Source organism: Dichotomopilus funicola (genome assembly GCF_033296635.1).
Source record: "Dichotomopilus funicola strain CBS 141.50 unplaced genomic scaffold C8A04scaffold_5, whole genome shotgun sequence".
Lineage (NCBI taxonomy): Eukaryota > Fungi > Ascomycota > Sordariomycetes > Sordariales > Chaetomiaceae > Dichotomopilus > Dichotomopilus funicola.
Window position 1 is genome coordinate 46235 of NW_026944026.1, and position 14419 is coordinate 60653.

The following is a 14419-nucleotide window of genomic DNA, read 5'->3' on the forward strand; positions in this document are numbered from 1 at the left end:
CCCGGCCGTGTACTTGTTGGGTGTGACGACGGGCTCGGGATGGTTGTATGCTTCCCCTGAAGAAAAGTTGTCGTCATATGCTTCGTTTCCCCGTCCACCCGCTCTGAAAACCCCGCCTGTCCTCTATTGCCTTCCATGCCATTGGGGAGAAACAGACAAACAGAAACATGAGAAATAAAAAAGCCTCCATGTGAACAATGAACGAAAGAGTGAAAAAAAAAAGTGTGCATATAGGCTAAAGGGAAGGAAAACGAAAGGGAGTTGAGATGTTTTCGCATGACGGGTTCGGGGTATCTCCGATATTAAGAATCCGCCGTTTTTACCATGTAAAAGAAAAAAAACTGCCAAAGGCCGGACCTGGCCAATAAATGACACAAGGGTTATTTTCCTTGTTTTAGGGGGGAATAAAGAAATATATCAGGTAGGAAAGGCTGGGTAGTGAGCGTATAGAAAGGGGGGGTGCGCTACGTTTAATCACCAACGTACACGAGGCAGCCCCCCCTCAGAATTTCCGATGAAACAAACACCGCAATACCGTAGTAGACCACCGGATTTTGAAAAAGGGACGAGCTCGAGAAGGATCAGAATCCAAATCCTTGTCGCTGGCGTGTGTTGCTGAGACCAGTTGTCGTCGTGATGGCGGTTGAGGGCATCGAATGCCCATAACGTCACTGAAGCTGCGACGGGAATATGGTACCCGAGTGGATGGTGTCCCCTGTATTAGGGACTGAAGCTGAGGGCATCGAAACCGGAGGAAGGTGGAGAAGAGGAGGGTTTTGCCGTGGTCCTAGTCCCATTCCCACCCCCGAGCTTGGCCTTGACCCCCCAGGCCCCTGTCCCTGAGGAGACGCTGGTTGCTATAAGTTCTCCCCCGACAATTCTGCGGCTCTATCTCGACAGGCGATCGGCGTAAATCCTGTGCCGACCTTGTTGGCGATGATGCGCCATTTTTCGTTTTCGTAGTCCTGGAGCGCGGTACGTAGCTTTTGATCCTGTTGAACACCTTTCGTTAGTAAACAAGGGTATGGCCATCCCCTAGCGGTCAACAAACATCGGGGTCTACCCGGAAAAACGGACGAGAAGAAAAGGAAAGCTTTAATTACCGTCTCGTCCGTCCACTGCGTCGTCTTGGCTTTGAGTTTCGTGCAGTATCGGACCTGGAGCGTCCCACTCGATCTTCCCGGGAAGAAATCCGCAATCTGCTTCCACGTCAAGTTCTTATTCTCCTTGAGATCAATCAGCAGCTGATCATCCTCCGGCGTGAATTTGAGCTTTGGTCCCCTCGGCCGCGCAGCCGGCGCCGGCATACCCGCAGCCCCCACCATACTCGGAGCCCCCGGCCCCCCACCTCCAACGCTGCTGTTGCCTTCCCCATCTCGTCGTAGGAGCTTGTTGGGCGGGCCCGTGTCTGGGAGCCGATGGTGGTGATGCGTCGGAGGTTGTTGTGCCTGGGCGGACGGTGGCGGTGCGTATGTGGCACCCATGGGAGTCTGCTGCATTGACTCGAGATCGCCATGTTCGAGGTCGGGCATTCCAGGCACGGACAGGTCGAGGTCATCGGGTCGTGGCCGTTTCATACCCGCAGTTTGGCCATGCGTCGGGGTTAGAGACGAGTAAAGAGGCGCCACGACAGCATGCTGGGCTGGACCGGGGCCGAAATGAGATGGGCCAGGATGTCCCATGTGTCGAGCCGATGGATGCCCGGCCAGATGGCTGGGGTCGGTGAGGATCGGATGGGCATGGTGAGTTGGGGTGTAGTGCTGCTGCATGCCGCTGTGCTGAGATGGATGTGGGGAGTGATCGTGAAGGGACGATGGGCCGGCATGTTGGAGCGGGGCCCGGTGATGGTGCGTCTCATACGGGTTCGGAGCCTGGGTTTGCTGCCCCGAATGCGGCTCTTGCGGCGCGTAGTCGACATTGTAGTCCGGTCCTACACGGTAGTTGCCCGCCAGCGTGCCTCCGATACATGGGTTCCGCCAGAGCGGACCGCCCTGGCTGGTCGCCGGGTTCTGGAGAGAAATAATTTGGGGAGATGAAGCCACACGGGGCTACGCTGGGCGCAGGGATGGATCGTGGAGTCGAGATCGAGATCGGAAGGTCCGGCTGGCCGCTCTCTTGTGGCGTCTGTTGACACCGTGATAGAAGGAACGGGGGATGACCCAGAGCATGTGTTGTCGGGTGGGCGAGCGGATCTCGGACTAGACGGTGAACGGGTGATGGCTAGCGAGCGGAGCGTGATGGTCTCCCAGGTTATTGGTTTTGAGGAGACGAGTGAGCAACGGTGGTTCCTCTGATGTGACTGGCCCCTTAGCAGGTCGTTGCTTTTCTGGTGACGAACGTGCGGGTGGCGTCCGTTTCCCCTCGCCCCCTCTCTCAGCGTTGGCACCTGGGCTCGGCGGGCGAGCTTGGGCGAGTTGTTTCGGTAGATACAACTGACTGACTGGTCTGCCTGGCTCCTCGTGCCCCTTGCTCACAGGCCGTCGGAAGTTTAAACGAATGGTGGGGTTAGGACTTTCGAACACTCAACTCCGAGCATGGTATATTATTATACCATCTGATGTTTAGTACCACTCGACGAGACGAGGAGAGCCGGATCCCCGGGGCGTTTGGGGGGTGGGAATTGGGTTTAATACCCGTTGCATCACTCCACATTTAAGCACATCAGAGCCTGCCAAGCCCCGGGATGAAAATATGGTTCCTGAAAAGTGGCGGGACTTCTCATCAAGGATGACGGTAGCATAATTTGGGGATCTTATGCCATGGACTCGCTGCCGGATATAGAAACAGGGGCCCAGCCCTAGCGATGATGCAACAAGGGACGGGGGAGGGTGGACGGGCCAGGGAAAAACGACGTCGACTTTTCAAAGACGCTCCCCCCCCCCTCGAAGGCGACCCCATCCACAGCAACAACGTCCAACGCTTTTCTCCTCTACCCATCGGAAAATTTGACCAAAAGTAGAACAGGAACAGTCAAGGTGCTACGCGATGAGGGCAATACACCTGAAGAGTACCAGTAGCCTACAGGCCCAGAACTTGCCAAATAGTAAAAAAAAGAAAGACAACTCCAACATGAAACCAGCCGTCGACATGCAAGATAGGGCAGGGTGGGGGGGGGCGTTTGAAGCATGACGACAGCGAATTTGGGGGTAACCGCTGCCAGCACTGACCGACCTACTGTGTAGCCCGCCAGATGCAGCCGCGGCACTTGCCTCGCGGCTAAGCTTGGTAACGAAAACCCTCCGGTATTGTCGTCCTGTCGATCAAGTGTCCAGGATCCATGGATGCTGAAGAGGGAAATGCTAGACCTTGTAGAGGCGCTTGTGGTATATATGTACGGATGTATGGCAAGTACTGAACGAAGGCGGTAGTGTCTTCGCTTGGGAATGATGTCCCAGCAAGCTCACGACGACAGAGAGAAAAAAAAAGCCGTTGTGATGCATCGAAGGGGGGAACGTGGGGTGCCTGGCTAGGCGTGGATGGCTGGGGAGACGGCCGAGAAGAAACAGGGAGCAGTCCCCATCCCGCATCAGAGCCGTTGAGCCAGGGGGTGGGAGGAGCTTTGTGGGGTGAGAAACATGCTTTGCTCGACACCCCCTCCTCCCTCACCCCCTGGCTCCCAGCCACTTATCCAAGAAAGCCAGTTGTGTTGTGGAGTGATGGCTGGCGGCGACGAGGAGCGCCGCTTGCTGAGTTTTCACCGTTGTGTCCAAAAGCAGGTATAACGGAGCCGGGGTGGTCTATATCAGCGACGAAAAGAGATCGATGCCTCGCTCAGTTTCTCCCCACTTCGAAAAAAAGGCAAAGGACGGTTGACCTGATTAGCTGCCAGATTGCCGAGCAGGGGATAATGGTACCAGGCGGGCCCGTGTTCAAATTGCAAGCGGTGAGCTCTCCGAGGTGATGAATGTAACCCACAGGTACCCCAGACCTGGCTCTGAAGCTCCCCTGGGCTTCTCAACGGTCGACCATGAGCCGGATAATAACACGCCTAGAGGAGCCACGAACTGGTTTTCTACAGAGGAAACCCCACAGCTATGTGTGATCGGATTCGTTCGACGACCTCAGGTGCTGCGAGTGCGTGAACGGGAAACGGGAGTTGTGACTCGATGACGGTTTGGGGTCCAAGCGATGTGATTAGCAACATGTTTCCATGTTTCCATGGTCGGGTATCGCGTATGCAGCCGCAGGGCGATCGCTCCAGGGCATGAAGCCGAGGACTGCCGAAGCAGCAACAAACGGTGTCGTCCAATTTTGAGTAACAAGGACTAGTGGGAGATTCCGTCGTCAATGGTTCGTCCTAGCCGCTTGCAACCACGCGCGCGACTGGATGGGATTCATGCACGACGTGAGCAAAACATCGTCGACGCGCGTGTTTTGCCAGCAGGGCCGACCGGAGTCGCATTGCAATTTGTGGCTCAGGAAGCCGATTTGCAATTTCGGGGATCCCAAGATTGCTTTTCAATGCTGTTGGGGCGGCCCGGACTCTTTGCCGAGTTGGTCGGGAGCCTGCGAGCGATTGGAAACATGGTTAGGTATTAGAATTGCTTAGGCCAGTGTTCAACTAGCAAACCGACATACACGGGTGACCAACTCGACCGTTGATTCACACCCCATACATCGTGCCACCGAGCTGCCCACGCCACACGCACTTTCTTTGCCAACCCACTTGTGAGGAGAGCTTGGAGGCAAGGGTGCGTGAGGCGAGAGAGTGGTTGCAACGAGCCCGGAGCGGGCGATGCTTGGCGGCTGGGGTTCGCGGCAGTCGGTGGAGGAGGAAAGGATATGAAATGCTGTGGCTGGTGCGCGAACCTGTACGCATGAAGGGCAGCCGTTTCATTCAAACCTTGCAATAAGAGCTTGGTTTATGCCCCTGGCTGAGAGCAAAGCTGTGAAATTGTTATCATCTCGGTCATTCTAGAAGCAGCAGGCGATGCCAGCCCTCGGGCTCGGAGCGAAAGACGAGGGAAAGAAGTTGATCCCTGGGGCGGGAAAGTGTTTTTGGATTGTGGTGGACCGTCAAGTTGGCAACCCCGGATATTGGTTCTCGGTTCCAGAAATGCAAGATAACAAAACGCCCGCCGACGGGGGCGTTGTGTATGCGCTCGCGGGTGGTACTGTGTGAGGCACCTAGGCACCTAGGTTAGCTGTTAGTCTCTTCTTTTTTTGAGCCACACGCAACGTTGGTGTTTGTGGCGTTTTGAAGAGCAAGGAACGAGGGCCGTCCAGCGATCGAACCTGTCTCATGGCCCACTCCGAGAATGTCTCTGATCACCTGCACAAGGCCCACTGAGACCCACACCTGGTCCAACGCCGATTTGCCGACTGCAGCAACGTTCCGTCGTCGCCAACAAAAGCCACAAGTTATTCGTGCTCTGTAACTAACGAATCTCAACGGAAATGTGTAAGTAGGCTCGTAAGGTAGCTTTTCTCTCCTCAAATACGGAAAAAAAGAACAACCATTGCACCACACCCGCTTCCTCTGTATTCCTTTCCCGCTTTGGCCGGCTCGGGCCGGACTTGTGAGATGGAATGGAAGGAAAGGATAACCTGCTATCCGTAAACATCGAATGCATCCCTGTGGCTGCAGCATTGCACGTCGGACTTCGGCCCAGCACCCGAGACTCCTGATCCGCGTTTGACTCGGCCACGGGAAGTTGGGGCCGCTTAGCTCCAGATCGGGCTGACCGCCACACCAAGTTTGCGATCACAAGGTGTCTTGTGGCCTTGCGGGCAACACCATTTCTTGTTCAAACCCCCGGCATCTCGCTCGACCCCACAACTACCCGAGCTGGAGCTCACCACTTGCGAACCGCCGGCCAAAGCTCTACCCTGTTCCCCACATACACTACTCTTGACAACCTCATTCTGTTCACATCATCCTATCCTGGCGGGCCTGGTCAATATAGATACAGACATTTTCTCAAGTCTCCTCTCTGTTAGGGTGCGAGGTCAGTGGCGCTAGCAGACGACGCGTACTACAACTGCTCTTCTCGAGCCTGTTTGTTATTGCTATCCACGTCGAAGTACCTCCCAGATAAACCGTTTTGCCGGAAACCCACCGCATGTTGGGGCGCAGGGTACGAGGGTACATACATGCCAGAAACGGAAAGATCATGCACGCGCCAATTCTAAGGATAGCTTCCGGTGGCGTTTTGCGACAGCTGTCTGGAAGCGCCCAACGACGCCAAATTGGAGTTTTCGCACCCCTCAATTGTCCTGCACTCATTCCATTTTAGGTTAGGCTTGTGGTAACGTCTTTTGTTTTATGTATTACACTCTATTCGAGGACGTGACGAACCATTAAACGCCGCCGGAGCGGGGTGGTTCAAAATAACTGAGGGCGATGGGGAGATCTTGATTCGGGGATTTCTCCTGCAAGGCAACCTTGGCACAGCTCCCCCACTTCAAGCACAAGATTGCAACGGCTCATCATGCATGGCGAAAATGGCTGTTCGAAGTGTCCCCCATTTGATGCGTGGTTTCACCGATGGAAAGGATTCCGAAAGCAAACTAGACACTCAGCGGCCCGCCTAACGGCGTCCCCGTTGCGTGGTGGCGTACTTCATCGGCGTGCGGTAAACTTTCCTCGAAGCGGAAATACTCGCGACACCCAACGCATGAACGCATTAAACACAATCTCGCTCGTTCCGTGAGCGACTGCTGAATCAGCCTTGACAGGCCCGCAGAATTTGTCTGCTCATCCGAATGAATGAATGCCTACACTACCTCTGTCAGTTCGGTTCCCGGCGTTTTGGTTGCTTCCGTGTGTGATCGTCATTCGTCCCGTGAGCCGGAGGCACATCAGATCTGGGCCGTCATCTGGTCTTGCAAAGTTCCAGTTCTAGAAAGCGAACAGATCGAGGGCTAGGTTTCATCGGTAGCAGGATCTTTGTCGGGTATATGGACTTGCTTCAAAACATGGCTCCAACTAGTAATATCCGCGGGGATACACATCATGTCCTTTTGGTGAAACTAGCACATATACACATCCGAGCAGCCCGGCGTGGCAATTTGCCCCAAGAAAACTGAAAAAAAGCCTCAAATAAATGCAAAATACACTCCATACATCGTGTGCCATCACATTACACCACTAAAAACTCATCGAGAGTCCAACCCACAATCTCTTAACCCGCCCTGTCCGCTTCTGGGGGCCTACGGTTACATTTCCCCTGTACACCTACGCAAAGTTGTCCTGCCTATCCACCCAAATATCCTCTAGCTCATTGAAGCTTGCAAAGTGAATCGGGCGGTGCTGATCACTGTAGAACGGCATGGGCGTATCCAGCTTGACAGGCACTGTCTTCTTCTCCAACCCACCAAACGCACTGCCCATAAAGCTGTAGTTCCATTTGCCCGAGTCGGGCACCAGAAAGAAACCGCGGAACTTGTCGCTTAGTAGCAGCTGCCGCCGTTCGCCCATGGCCGTCGAGAAGCCCTGCGGCTGGTCACTGCCCGTGTCCTTGTTCTCTGCACCCCACTTGTACCCCTGCGGCGTGAGCGCCCAGGCGGAGAGGGAGACACTGCCCGGCGTGAAGGACACGGCAACGGTGAGTGTGCGCTGCTCATCCCAGGTGCTGTGGTTGTCGACCATGCGGGCATGCTTGGTCACGTCCATGGCAGACATGTAGGGCAGCTCGTTTCCTGACTGAGTGTGGATGAGGCCGAGCGGCTCCAGATCCTTCAGCAACTCGTGATGGGGCAGGTGGTGCGGCAGTTGGACCTCGCGGAGCCCACCTATTTGGGGCACCATGACGATGCACTTGATTTCTTTGACCTGGTCGTTGTCGGCCGGGGAGGACCCGTACAGGTACCCGGCAACCTGCACGCGCAGGTCGGCGATGGTGATGAACTTCTTGAGGATATTCTTGGGCATCACGTACGTGATCTCATCCACATCGCTGTCCATAGGTGCCACATACATGTTGTTGGCACGCGTACGCAAATTCGACGTGGCGATGGCGCGCGTGCGCCACTCGGTCTTAGACGCGAATGTCTGCTGTTCGAACTGCGAGGTCGTCGTGACGATGATCTCCTCGCCGTGGACATTTTGCGTCTTGGTCGTTACTGCGGTGAGCTGCTGCTGCTCTTGTTGTTGCTTCTCAATTTCGGCCGCCTGCTGCCTTTGCAGCGAAGGGGCCGAGATCTCCATACCGAGGATGATGTCGCGGACTTCGCTCGTCGTCAGACTCGATACGTTGACGTTGTTCTTCTTACCGTAGTCGTTAAGAATCAAGTCGCGGAGCTGCATTTCGACCTTGATCCAGTCATCGTCTGAGAGAGACGGCCAGATGTGATGATCCTGGGTGATCACGGTCTTGTCGGGACGGAGCAGAAGCTTTGTCTTATCTTGGTTGACATGAAGCGCCCTCAAGATAAGGATCAGACGGGAGAAAGCCGTATACGAGGAGATGCTCTTGAGCCACTCGTCGTAGAGGTTGAAGAGCACCATCTGAGGTTCCGTGGCACGCAGAATCATGTCACCAAGCTTCTCAACCTTCATGGCAGCCTGGAAAGGCAACTGCAGTTCGGAGGCACGAATCGAAATGTTGGGGAAATCCAAGAGGTTGACTTCGAGAGGATCAAGCAGACCCTTGCGCGTGACGATGAGCTGTTTCGGCTGCTCTTCGACGGGCAAAGACCGAATCAACGCCGCCACTTCTTCGGCGGTCTTCCATTTGGCTAACTGCCCAAGACGCTTTTGCCCCGCCCACACGCTGGTATGAATGATCTTCAGGAAGAGCTGACCAGTCCGGGGGTTGAAGATGAAGATTGCACCGTTGATAGGCTTCGTCGTCAAGTTGCCTTCAAAGGTCTTGTGGATGGTGACACGGTAGACATTGGTGTCGTCAATGAACAGCTGCGTCTGGTTACTAAACAGCTCCGAGTAGTTTTGCGAGTTCAGGAACTCTTGGTTGCTCTCGGACGCGTAGAGTTGCAGACCCTTGCGGATACGCTCACGCAGGACATAGAGCGCGGGGTTGGCCTTCATGATTTTGGTCATGGTTTGCTGAACCAGGGTTTTCAAGCCGGGGAAGTACTGCCCGTACGCCGAGTAAAGGTTGTATGCGAGATCGATGCCGATCATTAGACCCGTCGGGGATGGGTACAGACTCATGCTGTCGGTGGTGTAATCGAGGTACTTCGCTCTGACGTACCGCTCAATATTGTGAGAGTCGTAATCACCGTACCGGAGCTGCACATCGATCCAGAACTTGCTCGTCGTCGTAGCTTCGATTGTGTCCTTGTTGTCGAAAAGCAGTGACGGTCGGGTGACATTCCATTTGTGGCTGGCAAACAGCTGGATATCTGCACAAGAGCTGTTCATCTTGTACGACTTTCTGGGATGAATCGTTTCCTTCTGTACCGACTCGATACTCAACGCCTCTAGCTCTTGGTCAAAGGCCTGGCAAAGATCCATGACCACAGACTCATGGATCTTCTGCCACAAATGGGCACGGAAGATCTGAATGAGCGAGATCTTCAACGTAGGAATCTTGCCGTGCAGGAAGATACCCGTGAGGTCAAGCTGCACCTGGAACCCCACGTAGACGTTGGCTCGGTTGATTGTGGGGGACCACCAGAGGGTAAAACGACGGTTGGGAATTTGGTTCAAACCGGACCGTTGGGCGTTGGTCAGTTTCTTGAATTGCATGGACTGTAGGTTGATGAGGTGTTAGCATGTTGCCCAGTGTCAAAAAAACGGGGGTGGCCCTGGTAAAGGCCACGGAGAGGGGCAAAGAAGAGAAAGACTGACCTGCTCGAAACCCGAGGCCCTTTCCCAGAAGAGACCTTCCCAGGACGGGAACCCGGTTGCCTTGAATAGCGTATGCTCCAAGATGATTTCGACACCACCTAATGCCTGGATGACATCCGTCCTGTAGGCGTTCAAGTTCCACAGCTTGCCATCGTGCCTCTGGCTTGTCCACCAGAACGGGTTGCTCTTCATCAGTTGGTAGATCTTGAACTCTGACCGGGTGCGGAAGCCCTTGTCAAAGCTCAGAGTGCTGCGATCCTTCTGGAACAGAGTGTTGATGCGAGGCAAACCACGATCCCAACTGTCCTCCAAATCCTCTAGGGTGAGCCTTCGGTTTTGCTGGTTGGCCTCGAGACGCTTCTGTGAGTACTCGGTCCAGACGCGCTGAGAGTCGATGAACTCGGCCTCCCATGGGATGATGTAGCGGAAGATGTTGGGGATCAGGGTTTCTTCGTCGTGAGACATACCCGCACGGTAGTGCGTGACGCCAACGTCGGTTTGTTTGGACCACCGTTTGTCGCTCGCGGGAATCAAAATGTGGGAGCCTGAAATCATGCCAAGACCACCGAGTTCCTTTGGTGTGTAGAACACGGCCGGTGGGAAACGCGAGGGCATCTTGGAGTTCAGGCCAATCTTGACTCGGGTCTGGATCTTGGTCTCGCATTTGACGATGGTGTCGAGCAAATTAACGGTTGAGACCGCCGCCTCACGGTAGTAAGTAAACAGGGCGATAAGAGCGGTGTTCCACTTGTTGGCAATTTTGGTGAAAGTCGTGGACCCGGACGACATCAAGATCTGGCGGATGCGGTTGTTGAACTTCTGAATGTCCTCCTCGGTCACCTGGAGGAAGGCGTGGGCAGTCCGCTCCTTCGTTGTGTTGTCCACGAGCGACCACACGCTGTCTTTCACTGGGAATTCGTCGTTCTGATTGCGGATCTTGGGCAGGATCCGCACCTCAAACCCGCACATGGCGAATAAAAGGTTGGGATTGTCGCGGCTGTAGACGCTCGCAAACGTGTCTTCCCACTCAACCGTTGTCACTGACCGCGGGAGTCGGTTTTTGAGATCCCAGAAGACGGCCCTGCCAAGGTTCACATCGTGCCTCATCAGCCGCATGCGCGAGTCTCTGGGCCAGCACTTCTTGCTCTTGTAGCCGATGACGTTCTCAAAGTTCGGATCGGGTTGCTCCGTCAGGAACCGTTGAATGAGATCTCGCGATTCGTCGGCCGTGAAGCGCAGGAACACCCATATCTTGTCAATGTATCTGGTGTACAGCCGGATAGGATGTCTCGTTTCCGTCTCGCGATCCTGAAATTGAAGGAAGTCATTGGGGCTCTGCGGGGGCCCAGCAATTTCGCTGGCTCGCTGAGGACCAAGGAGGAGGAGGTCGAGTATCAGGCCATAGTACTGGAATACGAATGCCGAGAACTGCAGACCACGGATCATGCCGTAGCTGTTGACGTGGCTCATGTCCTTGTATGTCAACGTCACGTTGTTTTTGGCCGTAATGTAGTCAGCCAAGTTGTGGTCCATGATTAAACGCAAGAGAGAGTTCAGTAGAGTAAGCTCAATCTTTTCGTAGACCTTGGACAGCTGCGTTTCGATCATGACGTTGCACTCCCCGTCCGAGGTTTGCCAGACCTTGTCGAGGTTGTTGATGCCCTGAGCCCACTTGTAGACCAGAAGCGGGGGAACTTCGGAATCGGACGGTTTGATCCAGGCGGGGAAGAGATGGCGTTGGTCGGCCTGGTACCAAAGGTACTGGTCGAGGTAGGCGTCACTAATCTTCTCAATCGGCTCGATGTCGTACACTGGATTTATGGTGCTGTAGTTGTCGTTCATGTCGATGCCAACCTCCTTGAATGCACGCTGCGTGAGAAGGAAGCGCTTGATCCGCTCTAGAGTGGTGCCTGGGCTGTCGTAGGCCTGCTCGATCAAGGCCAGTTCCTCCCGCTGGCTCTGATTTAACCGCCCCTTGGTTGAATACGACTCGCGCAACCGTTCGAGAGCCAAAATGAGGATCTTAGTGTCGTGTTTGTAGGAGACGCTGGGGAAGGGAATAGGTGAGAATTTTCTTGCCTCGAGCCAATGGACGGTGGTGGTGTAAATCGCAACGGCCTCTTCAGACGAGACGTACGGGCCGTCCTTCATGTGATTATGCTGCCTCTCCTGCTCAGCCTTGAGCCACAAACGGGTGAGGCGACCGACGTTCTTTTTGGCCACGGTCTTGTCGACGGTAGCGCCTCTCCTGATGCGCTCGCGGTTGTAGTGTGCCACCGAGATCCACCAGTCGGCTTTCGACTTCACATATCTCAGAATGATGTTCTCAATGGCAGCAGGCAGACCCGGAACTTTCCAAGGAATGTTGCTCTTCCAGCACCTCCAGGCCTCGGAGAGATGTTGGAGGACGGTGTTGACCTTGTTCTGTTTGATACCTTCCGGCATCATGTCCATTAGATCGGCCATAACCGATGCACGCAGCTCCAGGTCGAAATGCGATTCGACACGCTGCTTCGTCACCGTCTTGGCGACACCCTTGCTGTGACGGCCTTCGAACTGGCGCGAGAGCAAATTGCCAAGCCAACGTTCTAGAAGCGGGATGATGCCACGCATGAAGAATAGCCAAACTCTCCAAGCAGGAGCCCAAAACCCACAACCCGGGCCCTTACCGACGGAACCAGTGTTGAACCGGTAGTAGATCAGATGCTTGATGTCCTTGCAAGAGCGGATTTGGTGCATGAGCTTGTACTTGTACCGGTACATGCCAGTCAGTTGCCCGACATGGTTAAACGCATACAAGATGCCATCCGCAAGTTGGAAGGCATCGATGTTGCCCAACCGGTATTGGACATGAGAGTCCACGATGAGCTTAGTCAAGCGCAGGATCTCACGCATCAGGTGGAAGGCATTCCCAAACCGCGACTTTTTCCGTTCCTTGGTCGTCAGGGTCTTGACAGGCTTCAGATTGAAGTTATAGTCGAGATGGAGATACGTCAGGTTTTTGCGGTGGATCAGCAAATTGAGCATGTTGAAGCCTTGACGGCACACTTGAAGCCCGGCTTCCACCCAGTCGATTGTTGTCTGCTGGAAAAACTTGGTCTGTTTTAACGTTGCGAGGAGGTTCTGTTTTTGCAGTGACTTGGGCCTCTTTTTGTGTAGCTCATTGAGCACATAGGTCTTGAGCAGCTTCTGGTACGACACTCGGACCTTCACAGGCTGCTTTGGCGGGCAATGCTCCAAATAGAAGTGCTTAATGAGAGGCACATCTTGGGCTCTCACCATGCGGCCGGACCGGCGGTCAAAGGGAAAGGGTGCCCACCACAACTCAATGGCCGACGCCGTGTCGTCGGTGGACAAGTCGTCATCAACGAGGAATGGCTCGACACCCGCCGGGAGCTCAAATGCTTCTTCCTCTGGTTCCTCAATATTTCCCGGACCAAACAACTCATCCTCATGGCTGACTGTGGTGTTTTTCGGCGCCACAGCACGAGACGAGATCGGATTGATGTTTGAGTCGAAGTAGAAGGCAGGGAGGTCGGGGCCTTCGGACCTGTGGTATACGACCTGCGGGTGGGAGTGCCAGGAGAGATGCACACTACGCGGAAGCGCATTGTAGAGGTACGGATACGACACACGGCACTCAGTCCGAATGGGGTTCCGGAAAATGATGCGGTCCATGGTATTGAACTCGCCAAAATCTTCATCGTTCGGGTCGATATCCTTGTAGAGCGGCTCAAAGCGAGGGCCACCCGGCAGCGCCACGTTCAGCGCCTTGCCCGTCAGGAAGCTCTTCAGCTCGAAAAGGTAAAAGTAATTCCGGTCAACGATGTCGGATACCAGCGGCCGGCTCAGGCGGTACAGGTTGGCCATCTGGGGGAGATTGAGGTTCCATTTCTTATAGCTCGATCCGTTGACGTGTGACGTGTCGAGAAGCGGCTGGTGGTCGTAAAACCATTCGTAGACGGCGGCCTCTTCGTCCTCGTCGAGGTCCATTTGGATAGGCTCCAGTGGTTCAACGTCCTCGATGTTTTCCGACCAGGACAAAGGAGGCTCCTCGTCGTCGAACGGCGGGAATCGCATGCGCTTGAACAGTCTCCTGTCTCTCTTTTCCTTCCGCATTGTGGTCCACATCGTAGCCCACTGGGCAAAGAAAACTGGCTCGATGACGCGCGGTATCTCGTTGACGAGCGTCAGACACCCGTTGACGTGGTACAGCACCCTGACCTCCCGAGCCGATTCCCACGGCATCGGCATGTTCTCGAGAAGCTTCATGACTGCATGCGGCATGAATTTCAGAGCGCCAAGGTAGCTGCGCTTATCGCTGGTGTACTTCTTCTGCGAAACATCGCCAATGTCCTTGACGATCTTCCGCAAGTGCTCCGGGGGCATGTCGGCCTTTTGGGTCTCCACGAAGCCTCCCTTCCTCTTCTCTCCAAATCGACTGCGCTGGGAGCGGAGCCATTCCTTCTTCTTTTGCGCGAACTTTGCGATCTGAGGGTCGGTCGGGGGGCGGTAACCCGGCGGGGGCGGTGCCGGGATGGCTGGAGGGGGAGGAAGTGAGGAAGGGCCGGGTGGAGGTGGTGTCGGCGGCGGTGGAGGGGGGCCCCATCCGGGAGGGGGAGGAGGCGGTGGGAACGAAGACATCGCGAGATGATTAAAATCGTT

General features: G+C 54.9%; 2 protein-coding genes across 2 annotated transcripts; both read right to left on the reverse strand.

Moving 5' to 3' along the window:
* Window positions 1-857: 857 nt before the first annotated feature.
* On the reverse strand, window positions 858-2168 carry C8A04DRAFT_34456 (uncharacterized protein; the record flags this gene model as incomplete). Its single annotated transcript, XM_062782829.1, has 3 exons — window positions 858-992; window positions 1104-1995; window positions 2053-2168. 3 exons carry the CDS (start codon window positions 2166-2168, stop codon window positions 858-860), a joined length of 1143 nt encoding a protein of 380 aa, XP_062640255.1.
* Window positions 2169-7177: 5009 nt separating this feature from the next.
* C8A04DRAFT_25077 (NUC071 domain-containing protein) lies at window positions 7178-14398 on the reverse strand (the record flags this gene model as incomplete). The annotated part of the gene is made up of 2 exons (XM_062779420.1): window positions 7178-9655; window positions 9755-14398. 2 exons carry the CDS (start codon window positions 14396-14398, stop codon window positions 7178-7180), a joined length of 7122 nt encoding a protein of 2373 aa, XP_062640256.1.
* Window positions 14399-14419: the final 21 nt, after the last annotated feature.